At 43.6% G+C, this 22,344-nt stretch overlaps 1 protein-coding gene across 1 annotated transcript in view; it reads left to right on the top strand.

The window, feature by feature from the left end:
* The first annotated feature begins 4,328 nt into the window (after window positions 1-4,328).
* The window catches only part of TRAF3IP2 (TRAF3 interacting protein 2), a 55,220-nt gene continuing 37,204 nt past the window's right edge, over window positions 4,329-22,344 (top strand). Inside the window, exons 1-2 of the mRNA XM_068231313.1 lie at window positions 4,329-4,469; window positions 18,855-19,159. Coding sequence (XP_068087414.1) covers window positions 18,862-19,159 — 298 coding nt within the window. The 5' untranslated portion in view covers window positions 4,329-4,469; window positions 18,855-18,861. The remainder of the gene's footprint in view (window positions 4,470-18,854; window positions 19,160-22,344) is intronic.

Genomic DNA, 22,344 nt, shown 5'->3' with positions numbered 1-22,344 from the left:
GCAACAGCTGAGTCACTTCAGCAGAAAAAGAGAGGGGGCAGAGTGAAGAAACAGGTAAAGGAAGATTTTTGCCTTTGCAGATAACCAGAGATAAGCTAGTTTCTACTGCTCTCTGCAGTCAAAATAAACAATTTTAAACACATGGAATATTTGGGAATGCTTTCAATGTTATTTTATGTAACATTTGAGTAGCTCTGTACAATTAACACGCTGATTCATCATTGCATTCCAGTGGTTCTGGAGGTGTGGCTAGCTTACAGGGGCAACAAGGGATAATTTGCATATTCAGAAGTGATGCATCGTGGGAGACATCATATGCTCACTCCAACCTGAATTATCGCAAATTCCTTCTTTTTTAAGAAGGCAAACTTTTGTTTTGCATAGCATTTTAGTAAAAGGGCTTTTTGGTCCTTTGTAGCCCCTTACACACTCCAATGAGTTCTGGTTCACCATGAGCTCGCTGGGTAGTCTGTAATTCGTTTATGTAACAAAGAGTAGTTACTGAAATTTTAATTTATCATGCCTTATGCTAATAGCGTGACCCGTGGTACATGATTAACACGAGTGTTACTAAGTTAACACAAGTAGCGTAACGCGAGTTACCATAGTGATGTTCGAGCTGGCGGTAGTTATAGTAATATTGCCATGCACTGCCTGTGCACAGCAATATTATCGTCAGTTAGTGCAACAGCCCCTTAGGGCCCTTTCACACTGAGCAAGCTGCCTTGTGATGACATTGCAGTGCAACTAAGACAATTTTTTTTCTGGCCCAATTTAATTTTTTGTGCACTTATGTATGCATTTTTTTGCATTTTTGATTTTGTACATGAGATTGCATACAAGTTTTCGCATACCAAATGCACATTTTCTGCAATTCCGTTGACTTACATTGGTACGCGGTCAAAGTTTTTTCTGCAAAAAATTTACATTTGAAAAATGCCATTGACTTGCATTAGATGTACAGCCAACATGAATTCATAAAAATGCACATTGCACAAAAATTGTTATGTGTGAAAGGTGCCTTAAAAATCACTGCTTATCCCTGCCCTTTTTGTTAACCTGTACTTGATGCCTGACCCTAACCTCCCTTCTGATTCCTGATGCCTAACCCTAAATTCCCCCGTAATATGAACCCCTTCCTGATGCTTAATTCCAACTGATATACATAATTTGCCAATACCCTACTCTATCCTCTAACCCTCTTAAATAATAACTAACCCTTATGGTGGCTACACATCTTACATTTTTTCTGTTTGATTTTACCCAGAGTGGTTGGAAAAACCAGATCAATTTTGTTAGAAATTGAATGGTGTGTGGTGGGTTGTATAAAAGTCATTCTACCTAATACATTTTAAGTTTACATTAACTACTTACTGCACCAGGTGCAGTATAATCACGTCCTGGGAAACTTCATTTGAAGTCCCAGGGCCGCGAAAATTAGTCAATGAGAGCGGATGGCCGCTTCCGTTACCACTGGTTAGCGGGAACATGAATGAATGGGAATGCATTGATTAATCTAAGTCCCCAATGTAGCTGCCCGCCCAAGCCAATCAAACATCTGAACAGCATAATACATAGTCACTGCTAATAAGAGAGGTTTATAGCAATTTAGTGCTAGTTTTCTGTACAGAACAATATACATATATACCTATATAGGTCTGTTGTATGATAAGCAGAAAAGTTAGCCTGCTGTTAAAGTTCATTTGTGTGTAGAGTAACAGCCTGCAGCATCAGCTATAATATAGCTAGCTAAGCACATGACATTACAGGGTTAATCTGAGTACTCCAGTCACCTGACACTCTAGTCCAATCAGAACCCAGCCTCACTCTGAGATCTTCTAGAATCTTTTATCCAGACATGTCAGCAGCCATCTTACAGACAGAATCTTCAGAGCTTATGAGAGAGACAGAGCAGAGAAACTGCCCTTAAGATCCTATGAGGCCAAAATAGGTGAGCTATCTTGGTTTATGTATACTGATCATGCTGCTAATGACAATGTTAGTGGTTATATGTTAGAATCTATACTAAATACTGTTTTTGTATGTTTGCCCCTAGTTCTACCGCTTTCTATGCTTGAAATCGCTTTCTACGCTTTCTACCACTCAAATCGCCATATTCAGCCACCAATAATACTAAAACTGTGATCATCTTTATTCCTGATTCCCTACCCTGATGATGTTACCAATAAAGAAAGTTATTTTTGTACCAGCGGAATGTTCTTAAAGAGAAACTCCGACCAAGAATTGAACTTTATCCCAATCAGTAGCTGATACCCACTTTTACATGAGAAAAATAATGATTTTCACAAACAGACCATCAGGGGGCGCTGTATGACTGATTTTGTGCTGAAACCCCTCCCACAAGAGGCTCTGGTACCGTACGGTACTCTGGGCAAACTGTCACAATGTAACAATGTTCAGACAGGAAATAGCTGTCTGTTAAAGCCAGACCAGCTAGAAACAGCTCCATAATCTGCCCACAGTAACAATGTCACCATGTAATACAAGTCAGAATGTGAATCTGGGAGAGGAAAGATTTTACAATGAGCAAACACTGACTAAATCATGTATACATAATTATTGTAAAAATGAAGCACTTTTTTTTATTACATTATTTTCACTGGAGTTCCTCTTTAAAGTCTTTCAAGGATCCGAGGACAGTTACACCAAAGGCAATGAACGCTGGCATCTATTAGATAGATTACGCATTATTTCCGATTAACGACCTTACGTACGCGAATCGGAAATAATGACTGAGGACATCTCGTGGCCGAATAGTAAAACTACATCACTACACATTTTATTTAATAAAAGTACCTACACTTACATCTAAAATTAACCATTTCCCTCCCACACTCCCCCATAGTACCCAAACATATATATATACATATATATATATATATATATATATATATATATATATATATATATATATATATATATATATATATATATATACAAATATATATATATATATATATATATATATATATATATATATATATATACGCTAAAAAATGTACGTGTTAATGTCCGAAATAGATTCCTGCACCAGCAGGAATGTGTGCAAAGGTACGCGTGGCGGCCCACTGCAGCTCACAGCACTGCCCCCTTTCTTTCCCTGCTACAGTTGACTTTGGATGGAGCAGAGGCATGTGTAAAGAGCATGAAGCAGCAGTGTGTGTACAGAGCATGGAGCAGCACAGTGTGTACAGAGCATGGAGCAGCAGCGCGTGTACAGAGCATGGAGCAGCAGGATGTGTACAGAGCATGTATCAGCAGGGTGTGTACAGAGCATGTAGCAGCAGTGTGTGTACAGAGCATGGAGCAGCAGTGAGTGCAGAGTATGGAGCAGCAGCGTGTGTACAGAGCATGGAGCGGCAGCGTGTGTACAGAGCAAGGAGCAGCAGCATGTGTACAGAGCATGGAGCAGCAGCGTTTGTACAGAGTATAGAGCAGCAGAGTGTGTACAGAGCATGGAGCAGCAGCGTGTGTACAGAGCATGGAGCAGCATCGTGTGTACAGAGCATGGAGCAGCAGTGTGTGTACAGAGCATGAAACAGCAGTGTGTGTACAGAGCATAGAGCAGCAGCGCGTGTACAAAGCATGGAGCAACAGTGTGTGTACAGAGCATGGAGCAGCAGCATGTGTACAGAGCATGGAGCAGCAGCGTGGGTACAGAGCATGGAGCAGCAGCGTGTTTACAGAGCATGGAGCAGCTCTGGGGAACTTAATAGAGCCAGGTATGAGCACAGCCCTGTGCTCCTGCTGTGGGAATGCTTCACTTTCACCTTCATTAGCAATGTCAGCTGTCCTCACTATTATCTGTATCCAAACTGCTCCTGATTGCTCTCATTGTCGATCAGGAGCAGATTGGACATTTAGGAAGTAATTGTCAGATCCTGTTAGGATCGGGAAATTGCATTTTGTGTACCCAGCATGATGTCCTACCATATTATTATACTGTATTGTGTGTGGCTGAGGGAGACCTTTCAGGAATCACCCCCTTCAAAATCCTGGGTTTGCCCCTCATGCATCTTATATAAATATGTACATCTGTATTGCAAATGTAACAGTTTTTCATGATAGTTTTAACCCATTGAGGAAAAAAAAAGAACATGAATAGATCTATGCAATAAGAATGCTGTGGAAAATGTGTCAGAGCTAAACACATAATTCACATAATAATAGTTAGAGTCATTACAGTGTCTCTACAAGCAAGTTCTACAATGTTAGTAAGTGGGGTAAACACACCCACTGTGTGCTCTGCTGCTCACTTGTCCTGCTGACTAACCTGTAATTCTAGCTTTTTGTAAACTCACAGGGAGGGGAGACTTTACTTAGGATTTGCATAAGGTTGAAAAGCAGTTCCTCTTCCTGGTTGTAGAGTTACATCTGAGACCTGATATACGCAGCTACAGCACGGGGTGCCACAAACCTTCCTACATCTGAAGACCACTCGTTTCCAGGTTAGTTCTGAAACATGGAGACTATTTACTTGAATTCTTTTTTTTTTATGTGCTTTCAATGTTTGACCATTTTAGTGTAAAAAGGGAAAAGCTATGAAGTCTAGTCTCAAACTGAAAGTAACATGGGGAACAATCTCCCTTTATTCTGCCATATGTATGAGAATAAAATGTGGATTAATCCTCTTTTTTTCAGAAGTTTCTATGCAAGGCTATAACCATGTGATCAACTGTGTTGCAATCTGCATTCCTGGGATTCATTTATATGTCTCTGCAGTTACATTAGGCCCAGTTTATATAGACGGATTCTCCCTATTTAAAGAATACATGAAGTGAGAGGGATATGGAGATTGCCATATTATTTTCAACTGTCTGGCTGTCCTGCACATCCTCCGCCTGCAGTATGTTTAGCAATAGACTTTAAACAAGCAGGCAAATCAAATATTTGACTGAAGTTTGACTGGAATTGCTGCATGCTTCTTTCAGGTGTATGATTGACACTACTGATGCATGAAAGATTAACAGGATGACAGTTAACTGATATTCTTTAAAAGGAAATCAATTTGGCAGCCACTACATCCCTCTCACCTCGGTTGTCCTTTAAATGTAGTGTTTGAATGCCCCACAACTGCATGTGAATTTATCAATTCATAACAATATGCAAAAGGCATCACATTTAAAGTGAATGGGAACCGCATTTAAAAAAAAATGAAGCAAATACTTACCTAAGGAGAGGGAAGGCTCTGGGTTGTATAGAGCCTTCCGTCTCCTCTCTCGGTGCCCTCTATCCTGTGCTGGCTCCCCCCCGTTTCAATCCCCCGCCGAAAGGGTATTTGGAAGTCTTCGGGAGCCGTGTCCTCCTGAAGACGTGCGGCTCCATACTGCACACACGTGAGCGTGCAAGAGAGCGTGCTTGCGCAGGTGCAGTACAGGGCCGCCCTTCTTCAGGAGCACTCGGGCTCCCTAAAGACTTCTGAAGCCTCCTTCGGCTGGATAAAGCAGTATTTTACTAAATTAGTCAAATACTGCTACCGGGCGAGCCAGCACCGGAACGAGGGGACCAGGAGAGGAGCTGGAAGGCTCTATGGGACCCAGAACCTTCCCTCTCCTTGGGTAAGTATCTGTCTCATTTTTTAAAATGCGGTTCCCATTCACTTTAAGGGCACCCAAATGAATGCTGTATGCAGTGTCTGGGATGTGTAAATGAAGCCTAATGGGGTTCATTCACAAAGATTTAGGCTAGGTTTACAGTGGTCAGTTGTATAACGCACGCGTTAAAATGACTGTGACCGCCAATGAAGACTGGACATAGACTTTAATACAAAACCTGCATGCAGCGAGTTATAATAACACGATCCGTTACTGTGAACAGGCCCATAGAATTGTATAGGCAGTGAGTTGACATAATACAATAACATTTGTAAAGCGCTTTTTTCCCATGGGACTCAAAGCGCATAGCTGTGTCTCAGATTAATACAGGGTTGCAAGCTGGGTTGGGTTACAGAGGAGATAGTCAGATGTTCATGAATGCCAGACTGAAGAGGTAGGTTTTCAGTTTACACTTAAATGCTTCCAGGGATGGGGCTGTCCTGATTGGGTGTGGCAGGGAGTTCCAAAGTGTGGGGGCAGCATGACAAAAGGCTCTGTCTCCAAAGGTTTTGAGGTGGACTCTGGGGGTGACTAAGGTGTTACGTCCTTTTGATCTAAGATTGGGGGGGGGGGGGTGATGTAGTTGCAACAAGTCCTTCAGGTATCCAGGGCCCAGATTGTGCAAGGATTTGAATGTCAGTAAGCCAATCTTAAACAGAATTCTCCATTTTATCGGTAGCCAGTGGAGTGAGCTCAGGGTTGGTGTTATGTGGCAATGGCGGGGTTGGCTCGTTAACAGCCTTGCGGCGGCATTCTGTACTAATTGCAGGCGGCGTAAGTCTTTCTTATGCAGGCCTGTGTAGAGGACGTTGCAGTAGTCTAACCTTGATGTGACGAAGGCATGAACTAGGGTTGGAAGATCCTCTGAAGGAATTAGGTGTTTAATCCTTGCAATATTCCTTAGGTGAAAGAAGGAATGTTTCACAACAGCTGAGATTTGATTCCTGAAGCTTAATTTCCCATCAATCAGTACTCCCAGGCTGCGCACACAGTCTGAGTTGTTCAGGTCTGAGCTCCCTATCCTTAGCGGTGTTGGTTGAGACTGGGGATGCTTTGCTGTTGAGCCCTGGCCCTCGATAACAAGAACCTCAGTTTTGTCAGCATTTTAGCCAATTATTACTCATCCACTCCTGAAGCTCAGCTAAGCATGCGTTTATTTGTGGAGTAGGGTCTGTGACGTCAGGTTTGAATGACAAATATAGCTGGGTGTCATCAGCATAGCAATGATATGTCAGGCCATGTTTTTGTATGATTTCTCCAAATGGCAGCATGTACAGTATATGGTGAACAGTAAAGGGGATAATATTGCGCCCTGAGGTACACCGTATTTTAGTGGTACAGGGTTGGAGAGGAAGGGCCCTAAGGCTACCCTTTGTGTTCTGCCAGCCAGGAAGGAGTTGAACCACCGGAGAACAATGCCATCTATGCCACAGTACTCTTGTAGCCTGTTGAGCAAGATTTCATGATCGACTGTGTCAAAAGCCGCTGAGAGGTCGAGCAAAATCAGGATGGAACATTGACCCTTGTCTCTTGCAATGAGCAGATCATTGCAAATCTGGGTGAGGGCTGTTTCACAGCTGTGATATTTCCTGAAGCCAGATTGAAGAGGGTCAAGGATGTTGTTTCTGGAGAGCCTGGCTTCAAGTTGGAGGTGGACAGCCTTTTCGATAACTTTTCCCAGAAAGGGGAGGTTTGAGACAGGTCTGTAGCTGTTTAGAGCATCTGGGTCTAAGGATGGTTTCTTGAGTAGAGGCCTGACGATTGCTTCTTTCAGAATAATAATAATAATAATAATAATGGCAGTATTTGTATAGCGCCTTTCTCCTGTCGGACTCAAAGCGCTTGCGAGGCAGCCACTAGAGCGCACTCAGTAGGCAGTAGCAGTGTTAGGGAGTCTTGCCCAATGAACTCCTTACTGAATTACTGGCTTACTGAACCGGCAGAGCCGAGATTCGAACCCAGGTCTCCCATGTCAGAGGCAGAGCCCTTAACCAGTACACCATCCAGCCACTGCCTAGAGGGAAACCACCCTTCTTGTAAGGAGCCGTTGACTATTTTGTGGAATGCCGGTGTAAATAGTTCAGGGCATGCAGAATTATTCCACAAAGCAACTGACCAGTGTGAACAAGGCCTAAATCTTACTTTATTTAACATTATTATTCACCTTAAAGAGGAACTGTAACGACAAAACGTCCCCTGGGGGGTACTCACCTCGGGTGGGGGAAGCCTCCAGATCCTAATGAGGCTTCCCACGCCATCCTCCATCCCTCAGGGGTCTCGCTGCAGCCCTCCGTGCAGCGGTGACGTCAATATTTACCTTCCCGGCTCCTGCGCAGGCGCTCTGACGGCTGTCGGCTCCGAAGTAAGCGGAAATACCCAATCGCCGTCGGGTCTGCTCTACTGCGCAGGCGCAAGTTTCCGGCGCCTGCGCAGTAGAGCGGACCCGACGGAGATCGGGTATTTCCGTCTATTTCCGTGCCGAAAGCAGCCACAGCGCCCCCGCTGGAGCCAGCAAAGGTAAATATTAAAGCTACAGTCGGGTCTGTCGCCGGCTGTTCGGAGGGCTGCAGCGAGACCCCTGTGGGACAGAGGACGGCGTGGGAAGCCTCATTAGGATCTGGAGGCTTCCCCCACCCGAGGTGAGTACCCCCCAGGGGAGGTTTTTGATGTTACAGAGTCTCTTTAACAATAATGAGAATGAATTCATAATTTGCATAATGCTTGTTATACACAAAACATGTAGTTTGCTTGTATAACACATGATGCGCAAATGGCCACTATACAAGCAATGTACGCAATCCATGTTTATATAGAACGAGTACACCTGGTAAAATGTACACGTTTTGTCTCTGCCTGTAACGTTTACCAACCTTTTGTGAATATACTGCTAAGAAAGGTATTTCAAAAGCTAAAGGTGCCCAATAATTATACAATCGTGATTGTACAATCTTACTGCTTCTATGTAATACAAGTGAGTACCTAAAGTACATTTACTCAGGGTAACCTTCTACTACTACATAGCTTTGGCTAGACTGTACATTTAAAGCAAACCTGAGACAACGTACATAACAGCATTTATACTTACCTGGGGCTTCCTCCAGCCCCATGTACTCCGGGGGTTCCCTCACTGTCCTCCCCGGCGGCTCTAATCATTTACATTGTTTATCTACATAGATTCTACAATTTTCCCCGGCAATAGGCTTCAGTCACATCAATTGAGCTGTACTGCGCATGCGCAGTACTACCTATGCAGGCGCAGAACGATCCTGGCAACTGGAGCATGATGAGGGCACATGCCGGGCCACACATGTGCAGTGCAGAGCAACCGGCATAACTGGAGCCTATTACTGGGGGAGATTGTAGAAGAACAGAGATAAAAGGGTTAATCCACTAATAGCTGGTACATTGACACTGCAATTGTTGCTATGGTAACACTCGGCTATAGTAACAACTGTCGCACAAGTAGAGTAATGTATGTTACTGTAGCAAGGCTTGCGTTACTCATGTACCGCTGGTTCCGCTAATTGTGCAACGTTCGGTACTCTGCAGGCATAAGTACCAGTAGTATTGCCATGCATTGTCTGTGCACGGCAATATTACCAGCTGTCAGGAAATCAACCCCAAGGAGAGATAAATCGTGAGTTAAGACAGTTAAAGGCCCATATCCTATTAACATTTCTCCTGACTTTTCTCCAAGGAGAAATATTCAAATCCCACCAATAAAATACCTTTGAACCTCCCAGCATGCAAAAAAAAGTATAAAAAAAAGTTTTATTTTACCTACTTTTTAGTACTTTTTCAAGTGCTAAAATCTTATTTTTTTAGAATCAATGAAAATGTATCTCTTGAGAGAAAACTCAGGAGAAAAAGTTATTTGAGTAGGGCCAAAGAAAGATACATTTTAATTTATATGGTGAAAAAATTGTTACATTAGACAAATCTTGTGAATCAACCCTAAGCAAATGTGGCCAAACTACACCATGGAAATAACATATGCATTTGAGCATGGTTATCAGACAGTTTTGACATATTTTGATGCTCTTATGAGGTAATGGCTCATTTGCAATTAACTCGTTCTCCCGAGTTATCTCTTAGGAGAAAATTTTCACATTCTCTTTAAAATAACTTTGAAGCATTTTACAATGTAAAAAGTACCTAAAAGTTGGTGAAAAAGTACTATCAAAATTATTTTGAGTAGTATATTCTTCCTTGCTGGTGGTTTAAAAGAGTTTTTATGACAAGATGAAAAATGATCTCCTAGGAGAAAAAGTTTATTGCATATGGGCTAATGTGTTAGAGGGGGAGATATTTGTCTGACATGTCATTAATAGTTATCACTTCTTGAGGTTGATTCACAGAATTGCCATGCTCAAGCAGAGCACAGGAATTCTACTGATACTTTTGTCAGTTACCTCACACATGTTGCACTACATACCGTAAGTGGTGTAAGTACTGGTAAAATTGCCATGCTCTGCCTGCATACAGCAATATTAATATATTTTAATTAATTATATCCCTTATGTGGTAACATATTTAGAAAGAGAGGAGTTTGCCTCACATGTTCTATTGTGTTCTAAGATATATTGGCTTATTCAATTCCCTCTTTCCCCTACATTTTCTCCTAGGAGTAAATAATTTATCTCCAGTTTAAAATAACTTTTCGGTATTCTTTAGATGAAAAAATGCTGAAAAAAAAAAGAGTATTATTTTTGCTTGCTGGTAGACTAAATGGCATTTTTTTTGAGAAGTTAAAGTAAGTAAAATATTACCTAGGAGGAAACTGGTGTATTGAATATGGGCCATAGTTTTTGCATGTGGAAAAATGATTAAAGGGAAACTGAAGTAGGAGGTATACGGAGGCTGCCATATTTATTTCCTTTTAATCAATACCAATTGCCTGGCAGCTCTGCTGGTCCTCTGCCTCTAATACTATTAGCCATAGCCCCTGAACAAGCATGCAGCAGATCAGGGGCTTCAGACTTTAAAGTCAGATCTGACAAGACTAGCTGCATGGTTGTTTTTGGTGTTATTCGGATACTACTGCAGAGAAATAGACCAGCAGGGCTGCCAGGCAACTGGTAATGATTAACCATTTACTGACATCCTAACGTATTAAAACGTCATGCTTACCGCTATTAACAGCAACATGACGTTTTAATATGTCCCGCGTTCCCGCCGATGCTACCGCCGTGTGTGCGCCGCTACCGCCGCTGTTTACGTCGGGCTTCCGTGCTGGGTTATTGGGGAAGAGGACCGGACGGTCCTCTACCCAATCGCAGTGCCTGGAGTGAATGGACGTGACCGCGAACAGCGGCTACGTCCATTCACAATAACAGGAAATGTAACAATTAAATAAAGTGAAGGAAAAAAAAAAAGTGAACATTTCCTATGAGTGTTCACTAGCGCCATCTTGTGGCCAAAAAGTATATTACACCTACAAAATATATTAATTTTCAAGTACATACAGATCTTAATAAAATTACACTTCCAACCCTCCCCCCCACCCCCCCTCCCAAAAAAAAAAACACTTGTAAAAAAAAAAAAAAATCAGCTAAAAAAAATAAATAAATAGTTGCCTTAGGGACTCAGCTTTGTTAATTTATATTTTATGGGGGGAAATTAATTTTAATTTATTACATAGGGGCTTGTAATTATGGCCAGAATAAAAAACAACACAACAGAAAAATAACACTTATATTTTTAAAATAATATACTGTCGCCATACATTGTGATAGGGACATCATTTAAACTGTTTAATAATCGGGACAACTTGGCAAATAAAACGTGTTTGTTTTATCCACAGGAGAATGTTTAATTTTAAAACTATAATGGTTGAAAACTGAGAAATAATGATTTTTTTCTTTTTTTTCTGTTTTTCTCATTAAAACGCATGTAGAATAAAAAAAATTCTTAGCAAAATGTACTATCCACAGAAAGCCTAATTGGTGGTGAAAAAAACGAGGTATAGATCATTTTCTTGTGATAAGTAGTAATAAAGTTATTAGGGAATAAAAGGGAGGAGCACTGACAACTGAAAATTGCTCTGGTCCGTTAGGATAAAAACCCTTGGGGGTGAACTGGTTAAAAGGAAATAAATATGGCAGCCTCCGTATCCCTCTTACTTCAGTTCCTCTTTAATAAAATGTACTAGTGGAAACACAGATAAAATGTTTACTTCAGATGTAAAAACATTATTCCCCTTAAGAGGTAACATGTTAGGTGAGGAGTGAACCTCACATGTCAATAAATCTATTTGCCTCTTATGAGGAGGTGTGTTTAGAGACAGAGATATTGGCCTCATTTTAAGTTTCCTGTAGCTTCTGTGAACTGTGGTTACTTGAGAAAAGAGACATTACACTTATGTTTTCATACAGGGAGGGGTGGGAGGTATTTGACACATATAAATGACACTCTCGCTGTTGTGTGTACGAGGTATTATAAGACAAGCTAGGTAATTCACAATATGTTTCTCATGAATTAACTCACTTGTTTTGTTTTTCAACAAATCAATTCAAGTCAATTTAAAATCTTTTAAGCACTCAGTAAGCAAAAAAGTAATAAAAAGAAGTAATATTGTAGTTAATTGTGCGCAATTGGTTTTGAGAAATTGATTTTCCTTTTTAAAATGTTAAATTGTTATTTTAAGGATCTATTCATAACGTTTTTTTTTAATCAACCCCAAGAAGCGTGGTCTTTTGTTATTCTACATAAGACAGACTCCATTGGCTTGTATCTAGAATATTTGTCCCACCCTTACCTGGTGGTAACAGGCATTCTTCTAGCAGTGAATTGAAGCAAGACCACTGCAAGCTGAGTTAAAATGGCTCTATTTACATTGGTTCCGATAGATAGACAGTGCTGCCTGCTCTGCAGAGTGATCATTTAAAGAAATAACAAAGTTTTTCTTCATTACTTACCACATGTAGTTGGGGTCAACCCAGCCAGTAGCTTTGTTGTCAACGCCAAATAAAGGCTTTTAAAATTAACCAGAGCCAGATTAAAACCTAATTGGGCTCAAAACTCTGTGCTCAAAACTCTGTGCCCTCTCCTCTATAGTTAGTATCCTCCCCTGTTTTCTCCACATGTTTACTACTACTACTACAACCCCTGTAGCCCAACCCTTAAGTGTCCCCCTTTGTCCTTCCCCTGTAGTTAGTGTCTCCCCTAATTATTATTATTATTTATTGAATTTATAAAGCGCCAACATATTACGCAGCGCTGAACATTAATTTAGGTTACAGACAATATTTAGGGGTGACATACAGCAGTATGACGATACAGGAATACAAGAAAACCAGATCACACACCATAGTATGAGTACCAGGTAATGCTTAGTCAGTCACTGGATGGAGCATGGAGATTAGGCAAGTTAGGTTCACTCAGATGCATAGCATGGGTTCACAGTAATAGAGGTGCAAGATCAGGTAGGACACAAAAGGAGTAGGACCCTGCCCAAAGGCTTACAATCTAGAGGGAGAGGTATGGACACGAATGGTAGGGGACCAGAATTCAGCTGTAGGTTTAGAGCACTTGTGAGGGGTAGTAGGCCAGAGTGAAAAGGTGAGTTTTGAGGGCTTACTTGAAGATGTTGAAGAAGGGGGCTGCCCTAATGGGTGGAGGTAGGGAGTTCCATAGTGTTGGAGCAGCTCTTGAGAAGTCCTGGAGGCGTGCATGGGACTGGGTGATGCGGGGGGCGGTTAGGCGAAGTTCATTGGAAGAGTGGCGTGAGCGGCTAGGTGTGTACCTCTAAATAAGATCGGAAATGTAGGTTGGACAGGTTTTGTGGACAGATTTGTAGGTCAGACACAGTATCTTAAATCTGATTCTGGACTGGATAGGAAGCCAGTGGAGGGATTCTAGGAGGGGATCTGCCGTGGCGGAGCGATGGGAGCAGTGGATAATTCTGGCTGCCGCATTCATGATGGACTGCAGTGGGGCTGTTCAGGTCATAGGGAGACCAGACAGCAGGGCATTGCAGTAGTCAAGGCGGGAAATTATGAGGGCATGGATGAGGAGTTTGGTGGTGGCAGAGGTCAGAAAAGGGCGAATCTTACAGATGTTACGAAGGTGGAAGTTGCAGGACTTTGTGAGGTTTTGGATGTGGGAAGTGAAGGAGAGTGCAGAGTCCAGGGTGACACCCAGACAGCGAGCTTGAGAGGTAGGGCGAATGGTAGTGTGGTTAACAGTGACATGCACATCTGGGAGGTTCGTGCATGACCGAAGATCATAAATTCCGTTTTGTCTAGATTTAGTTTCAGGAACCTAGCGGACATCCAGGAGGAGATGGCTGATAGGCAGGAGGAGACCTTGTCCATGGTAGTGGTGGATATGTCAGGGGTGTGGAGGTAGACCTGGGTGTCATCTGCATACAGATGATAGTTAAAACCCATGGAGGAGATAACCTTGCCAATGGAGGATGTGTATAGGGTGAACAGTAGGGGGTCAAGGACCGAACCTTGGGGGACTCCCACCGAGAGGTGGTTGGGGGTGGACGAGGACTCATTGAAGGCGGTCGTGAAGGAGCGGTTGGAGAGGTAGGATGAAAGCCAGGACAGGGCGAGATCGTGAATGCCCAAGGACTGGAGGGACTGGAGGAGTAGGGGATGATCTACTGTGTCAAAAGCTGCTGACAGGTCAAGGAGGAGGAGAATGGAGCATTCACCTTCAGCTTTAGCTAAGGCAAGGTCATTGACCACTTTGGTGAGAGCAGTTTCGGTTGAGTGGGCAGGCCAAAATCTAGATTGGAGTGGGTCTAGCAGTGAGTTGGCATTGAGGTACTGGGTCAGGCGTTTGTGAACCAGACGCTCAAGGAGTTTTGAGGCAAAGGAGAGGAGGGAGATAGGTCGGTAGTTGGAGGGTAGCGAGGGGTCGAGGGAGGGTTTCTTGAGCAGGGGTAGTACAGTGGCCTGCTTGAAGTCTGAGGGGAAGGTACCTGTGGATAGGGAGAGGTTGAACAGGGTAGTGAGGACTGGGGCCCAATTCCGTGAAGTGAGGCTGGAGTAAATCAGAAGGGATGGGGTCAAGGGGGGAAGTAGTGGTATGGGAAGTCTGCAGTAGGTGGTTGACTTCCTCAGTGGTAGTAGGAGTGAAGGATGTGAGGGGAAGATAGGGTGGAGGAGGAGCTGGTTGGGAGGGGGTGGGAGGTGAAGATTGGAGATTGGATATTTCCTGGTGGATGGAGACAATTTTGTTGGTGAAGTGGGTGGCTAAATCTGTGGCAGAGAGGGAGGAAACGGAGGGTGGGGGGCGGTTTAAGCAGGGAGTTGAAAGTGGCAAAAAGACACCGGGGGTTGGAAGCTTGTGCTCCGATGAGCTTGGTAAAGTATTCCTGCTTCGCATGAGCAAGGGCAGTGTGGAACTGCAGCAGGCTGGTCTTGTACTGTAGGAAATCCTGGTTAAGTCTAGTTTTTCTCCATTTCCGTTCAGTGGCGCGTGTTTTCCTCTGGAGGTTGCGAGTATGGGTAGTGCGCCAGGGCTGGGGGTTAGGGGGTCGGTTGCGGCGAAATATTGGTGGAGCAGCTTTCTCTAGGGCTGATGGGAGAGTTTGGCGATACTGAGCTGCAGCAAGATTAGGACAGGTAAGGGTGGGGAGAGTGGAGGAGAGAGCATGGAGGGGTCAGCAAGGACACTAGGGTTGAGCTTGCGTAGGTCTTGCTGCCATCGACCAGGTGGATGGGTGGGTAATTTGGAGGTGCCTTTCGTTAGGAGGTTGAAGGTGAGAAGGTGATGGTCTGAGGGTGGAAAGGGTGCGATGTCAAGGTCTGCAATGGTGGTGGATTTAGTGAATATAAGGTTGAGAGTGTGACCTGCAGTGTGAGTGGGGGTGTTGGCGTGTTGTACTAGTCCAAGTGAGTTGGCAATGGTGAGTAGCCGGGTCACAGCGGAGCTCTGGGCTTCATCGATGGGAATATTGAAATCCTCAAGGATGATGGTGTGGAGGTAAGAGGAGAGGATGTGAGGGAGCCAGGAGGCAAGGTCATCGAGAAATTGTGGGGTGGAGCCTGGAGGGCGGTATAAGACCGCAACAATGGCAGGTAGGGGGTGGTAGAGGCGGATGGTGTGGGCCTCAAATGATGTGAATTGTAGAGAGGTAGGTGGGGTGAGGACACGGAAGGTGCAGGATGGGGAGAGGAGCAGACCCACCCCTCCCTCGGTCCTGTTGTCTGGTCTGGGGGTGTGACTGAGGTGAAGCCCCCCGTAGGAGAGGGCAGCCTCTGCGGCAGAGTCAGAGGGGGTGAGCCATGTCTCAGTGAGTGCGAGGATGGTGAGGGATTTGGAGAGGAAGAGGTCGTGGACTGCTGTAAGTTTATTGCGGACGGATCTGGCATTCCAGAGACCGCAGGGTAGGGGGAGTATGTGTTTGTGGGTGGGATGGATGGAAATAAGGTTGGAGCGAGGATGGGTGTTGAGGTTATTTGTGGACAGAGGGCTGTGAAGTGTATGAAGCAGGTCAGCAGGGGATGCTTGTCGGGCAGCAGGCTGTGGCCCAGGATTGGGTGATATATCACCAGCTGCAAGTAAGAGTAGGAGGGAGAGAGTAAGCAAATGTGAATGGGATTTAAATGTTTGTGAGGTTTTTGAGCTGCTGGAGGGAGAGAGAGACTTCAGGAGAGCTAACAGTTCATGAGAAGCTGAGTAAGGTGAGGAAAGCAGAGCAGGTGAAATGAATATGGAGTGTGGTACACTGGGAGGATGCATATTGCAATGCAACTTGTAGATGTTTGCAGAAAGGCAGAACATAAGAAAAAGTGCAGTTAGTATCACCACTGTGGCCTTTACCTGAAATTAGTAACCTCACTGTGGCTTCCTCTCTGTATTTAATATCCTTGCACTACCCCACTTCCTTTAAAGAGAACCCGAGGTGGGTTTGAAGAATATTATCTGCATACAGAGGCTGGATCTGCCTATACAGCCCAGCCTCTGTTGCTATCTCAAACCCCCCTAAGGTCCCCCTGCACTCTGCAATCCCTCATAAATCACAGCCATGCTGCTGACAAACAGCTTGTCAGAGCTGGCTGTGTTTAGCTCTATAGTGTCAGTCTGCTGCTCTCCCCGCCTCCTACAGAACTCCAGTCCCCGCCTGCGTCCCTTCCCTCCCCACTGATTGGAGGGAAGGGACGGGGGCAGGGACTGGAGCTATGCAGGAGGCGGGGGAGCAGCTGAGACTGACACTACAGATGTAAACACAGCCTCACAGCCCGGCTGTGATTTATGAGGGATTGCAGAGTGCAGGGGGACCTTAGTGGGGTTTGGGATAGCAACAGAGGCTGGGCTGTATAGGCAGATCCAGCCTCTGTATGCAGATAACATTCTTTAAACACACCTCGGGTTCTCTTTAACTAGCATCCCTCCAGTATCCCCTCCTTGTAGGTAGTATGACCACTGTGCCCTCCTTTCTATCCCAGTAGCATTCCTAATGTCAACACCTCCCTACAGTATTGTCACTGTTGCCTTTACCATGTCCTGTCCCTATTGTGTTACCACTATGGCCTTCTCCATGTAATAAGCGACCCACAGCACCCCACCCCTGTATAGTGGCTTCATCCCTTACATTAATTTTCCCATTATAGCCCCTCAATGTAGTTTGTATCCCCCTATACAACCTTCCCTGTAGTTACTATCTCTCCTGGATCTCCTCCTTGTACTTATTACCACTGTGGACCCCTTTCTGCCACTGTAGCATTCCTACTGTGGACCCCTCCCTGTCTTTGGGGCCTCTAACTTCCCCCCTCCCTGTATTAAGTGTCTCCACTGTCATACCTACCCCTCTCCCCCACCCCCAGTAGGTATTATTACCACTGCAGTCCCTAGCTGTCTCACTATTTGCCCCCTGCCCGTATGTAGAAACTCTTCTCTGTACTCTGTGGGGTAGATTTATCAGTAGTGTCTGAGAGAAAATCTTAGGTTTCTAGAAATCTCACCCTTCCAAAGAGGCGTAGTTTCCTACTAAAACTGTTTTAAAACAAGAGGAGTAAGGTAGTGTTCTTAGAATTGGAGCAGTCTGTGACAGAATCCTCTCAGTGAGGTAAAATTTATTGTGTCAGCTTTAACAGAGAAAAGGGGGACTCAAAATGTATTTTAATGCTAACATAGCAGTCAGAGCATGTCTTAGGGCAGGATGGACTGAATTATGTCAGACAGTCAGTCCTGCTACTCCTGCTTTCATAAAAGAATGTTGCTTTGCTGCGTCACACACACTATAGCTGCTGACTGGGCTTTACACAGAAGAGATGTGACTGACAGCTGTGAAAGAGAATGGGGCAATAAAACACATACAGTACAAGCTGACAATTCAATCACCCAGTGTGGCAGCTTTACACAAGTTTTTGAAGTGGTATCAATCACTTACTTTAACAACAGTTTTGCCCGAGTACCAGTATGACATTGGACTCTGGAAATTCATGCAAAACTAGTGCAAAAGTCTTATTATGTAAAGGATAAATTTACTCTCAAAACACATGAAGACTACTACTTCCTTCTGTCCCCACTATGCCCCCTAGTGATTTTTTCCCCTTATAAGCATATTATCATTGCAGCTGAAACAAAGCGTCCTCTACATGAGAAGCACACATGAAGTGGGTGGTAAGCAAATGCAAAACATCATTCTTCTAAGGCATGGGTCACACTTACGGTATATCGTGGTTCTTCCACAGACTAATCTGCATTGTTGGGTGACAGCAAGCTGAGAGCAGCAGTAGGGGATTGCACACAACGTGCAGAAAAAAAAGCATTAGTGCTGGTATTTTTTTTATGTGATTTTGAGCTAGTGCGACCCCTACCTAGCAGGAATCTACAGAAGACTTGGACTGACCACCCATTACTTTACAAGTAATCTAATCAGAGTGATTGAACTATCCATTGTTTGGATAGGAATTCATAGCTAACAGATCAAAAACGACCGTTAATTCAATGTACTGTTGGTCATGAGGGGATCGGGTATGCTGGTAAATATACCGGTAAATCAGTCTTGCACATGGTCGAGTAACTGATTGATATACTGATATCAAATCAAATATCTGTCACGTAGCACAGGAAACCGATTGGAACTCGCCAGGAACAACAGGTCGGATGAGCCATAGTACAGTTGTATCTATTAGATTTGCATTCCCTTCCGGTCAATTACTAATCAGAATAGTTGTGAGGGTCTACCAGTATGTTAGAATATTATTACATATTATGCAAAATAATACATTTGCCAAAAAGCCTTGCAGTCACTGTTTTCTTATTTTTACCACCCAGGGCTGTTATGAACAGAAGTATGCCAGAGGAGGACGACGAGTCCATGTATTCCAATATGAATGAAGAGCTTCCTTCTGGATACAACCCACAGTTTCTCTACAGAGGAGCTGCAGGAGGCTCCAGTCCTCCACCCAATGTCGTTCCCCAGCACCCATATAACCTTCCTCCAAACGAAGACTTCGGCTATGCATCCAGAAACTTAAACATACTGGACACACAATCTCTGGATGAACCACAAACCCTTAGGTCATATATAATGCCTGCAGATCAAGCGTACCAGTCTTACTACAGGCAGATGCCTCTAGGTGAGCGATAACATAATTCAGATAGAAAGTCAGTATGTTCCTTCTCTCTTTATAAAAAGTGCAAATAATATCTGTGCAATTGGTTAATTAGGCACCTCCATATCATATCTCTATACTGTATGCATGCAGCATGTTCTGGTGAAAACTACCTCACTCCACCATCTAAGCTGCCAGAATCCTGTTAACTTTCAAGAATGTCTTAGGCCTATTTCCCATTTGCACAGTTGAAAAACTATTCCCTGTAAAAACTGATCTGTGCAGCAGATCAGTTGTTTAAAGGCATCAATTTTGCATCGGTGACCCTTTGTTTGGTTAGAGCGTGGTAAATGCGATGGACACACTGATCCTGAAAAATCACTGTAGACCCAAGCAAGCGGTCCATTCAGCACGTGGAAAATGGATCTGTTCGAATGGAGCAATGTGAACAGCTCCCATTGAATAACATAGGATCCGTTCACCTCCGTTAGGGTCCATTACGTTACGGTCCGCTATTTTAGTCCAATGTGAACTGAGCCTTAAGGAGCATACACAAGCCCATGCCAATTCTTTCACCATGCTTCTTGAAATTATTCAGAGATCAAGTTTTGGGCCCCCATCATTTTTATTCCATACCACCTAAAGGCACAGATTCTCCAAAATAAGAGCCTCTACTTCATATCAACAAACTTCAATTGATTTAGGGTGAGGTATTTTTACCGTACCTCACTACAGGGCAATGAAAGTCTATGAGGACTTTCATACCAATGTGGTACGGCGATATGCTACGGAAGTGACATTTTCGCCACATCCCCAATGCTAGAACAAATGTACGTTACCGCTCGATTCTGCAGCGACGTGTGTGTGTGTGTGAAAAAAAACCCGCCGCAAGTTCCATGCACATGATTGCCTCAGCCACAGGAAGTGAGCATCACTTCCTGCTTGGCCGGCTGCCAAATGAATATTACCGCGGTAATCCCCAAAGGCCTGTTTTTGGTGGTGAAACCCCCGGGCCAATCGGTAGTCTGAAAGCGGCCTTAAGGTTTCTCACTCATTGATGTAGCAGGGAATAGATTTAAGGAAGATTCAACCAAAGTGGTCAAACGTATCAGATAAATTATCTAGTGTATTAAACCTCATGCAAGCATTAGATACAGTAAATATTACCCAAAACAACTACTTAATCTGTGATGTTCTGACTTTTGCACAGGTCTTTTGTGCAGCTATCTGAGCTTTGGAGAATAGCTGTCAGCCAAGATAAAAAAATTTTCTTGGGTGGGGTTGCTGATTGCTCCTGTATTTTCCATCAGTAGTATGCCTCCTGGTCTTCTTGCCTCTTCATAAGTCAAGAAGGTTGAGGGTGAGTATATGCACCCTATGGAAAGAAACACAGAGACAACGGGAGCCCAGATGGTGCAGTACGTCACAGAGATTTATGAATACATTAAATAGTGTGAATATAATACTCACAAAGGCGGGTTGCAGAAGGACAACCGACCACTGCAGGCAGGTGGAGATGCACAAACCCGACTCCACTCGGGGTACCAGGAGACCTGGCGAAGGTCGCTCTTTTGAAAAAACTCTCACACTGGCAAACTAGGTAGGGTCAGAGACCACCAGTGGTCAGGTGTAGGAGCACCCCACGGATGGGGTGATACACAATAAAAAGGTGTAAAGAGGCGCCCAAGGTGAATAAAATACATTAAAAGCAACTAAAATATAAATAAATGAGGTGGATTACCTCAATAATGACACACCCATATAGGAATGGATATTTATTAGTTAAAAAAAAGCACAGGCAACGCATTTCGTGGGAACTCGCCCACTTCCTCAGCCCAAATAAAGTGCCACTAAATGCCGGTAGCCGGATTCAAGGCACTTTGAATCTGGCTACCGGCATTTAGTGGCACTTTATTTGGCCTGAGGAAGTGGGTGAGTGCCCATGAAACGCGTTGCCTGTGCTTATTTTTTACTAATAAATATCCATTCCTATATGGGTGTGTCATCATTGAGGTAAGCCACCTCATTTATTTATATTTTAGTTGCTTTTAATGTATTTTATTCACCTTGGGCGCCTCTTTACCCATTTTTCTTCATAAGACAGGTGTTGCTACTTGGATGAGCTGTATATGTGTGTATGTGTGTGTGTGTGTGTGTCTGCAAGGATTGCTTGACATACTGTACATAATACTGGAGTCTTATCATTTGCCGCCCTTACAACTCTTAGGGAGGTCAATTTCTGTATGCTGAGAAATGGTTGACAAAACTCAATAAATCAAATGTTACAAGGACACCAGGACTAAGAATAATATTGAGGGCTGCCATCTCCGTTTCTCTGTAAAAATGCCATCTGCCTGCCCCCATGCTGATCTTTGCTTCAGTGTTGTCTATGCTACACTTGTGCATTCAGATCATGGATTCCAGTATAGGTTGTCCCTGGTTAACGAAGGAGAGAGGGGATTGCAGGTTCGTTATTAATGTCGAAACACTGTGCCATCTCTGACCCCTAAGCCTCTTCTGTGCCTCCAGTGTCCCCCTCTATGTCACCTCTTTTCCCTTATGCCTTCAGTGTCCCCCTCTGTGCCACATCTGCCCTCTCACTGTGTCACCTGGTTTAAAAACCATTTTTTCTGGGAATTTTTTTTTAAATTGATTTTCTCAAAAACTACAAGGTATTTTTGAACAAAAAAAATGTACAGAATCAAATTTCCTGTTTTTCGTCTGTTAGTATTGGTGGGTCGTTCATAAGTTGGGTGTTCACAAGTTGGGGACTACCTGTGCTACTTAGGTTGGAAAATACAGCAGCCAGGCATATACAGTGGGATGCAAAAGTTTGGGCAACCTTGTTAATCGTCATGATTTTCCTGTATAAATCGTTGGTTGTTACAATAAAAAAAATGGCAGTTAAATATATCATATAGGAGACATATGAAGTTTATTGGATTTACAGAAAGTGCTCAATAATTGTTTAAACAAAATTAGGCAGGTGCATAATTTTGGGCACTGTTGTCATTTATAGATTTCAAAACCTTTAGAACTAATTATTGGAACTCAAATTGGCTTGGTAAGCTCAATGACCTCTGACCTACATACACAGGTGAATCCAATAATGAGAAAGAATATTTGAGGGGATCAATTGTAAGCGTCCTTTTTAATTTTCTCTGAAGAGTAGCAACATGAGGGTCTCAAAATGACTCTCAAATGACCTG

Source organism: Hyperolius riggenbachi, chromosome 4 (assembly GCF_040937935.1).
Source record: "Hyperolius riggenbachi isolate aHypRig1 chromosome 4, aHypRig1.pri, whole genome shotgun sequence".
In the NCBI taxonomy this organism is placed as follows: Eukaryota; Metazoa; Chordata; class Amphibia; order Anura; family Hyperoliidae; genus Hyperolius; species Hyperolius riggenbachi.
The sequence above is the reverse complement of the archived record's forward strand: the minus strand, read 5'-3'. Positions and strand labels throughout refer to the sequence as shown.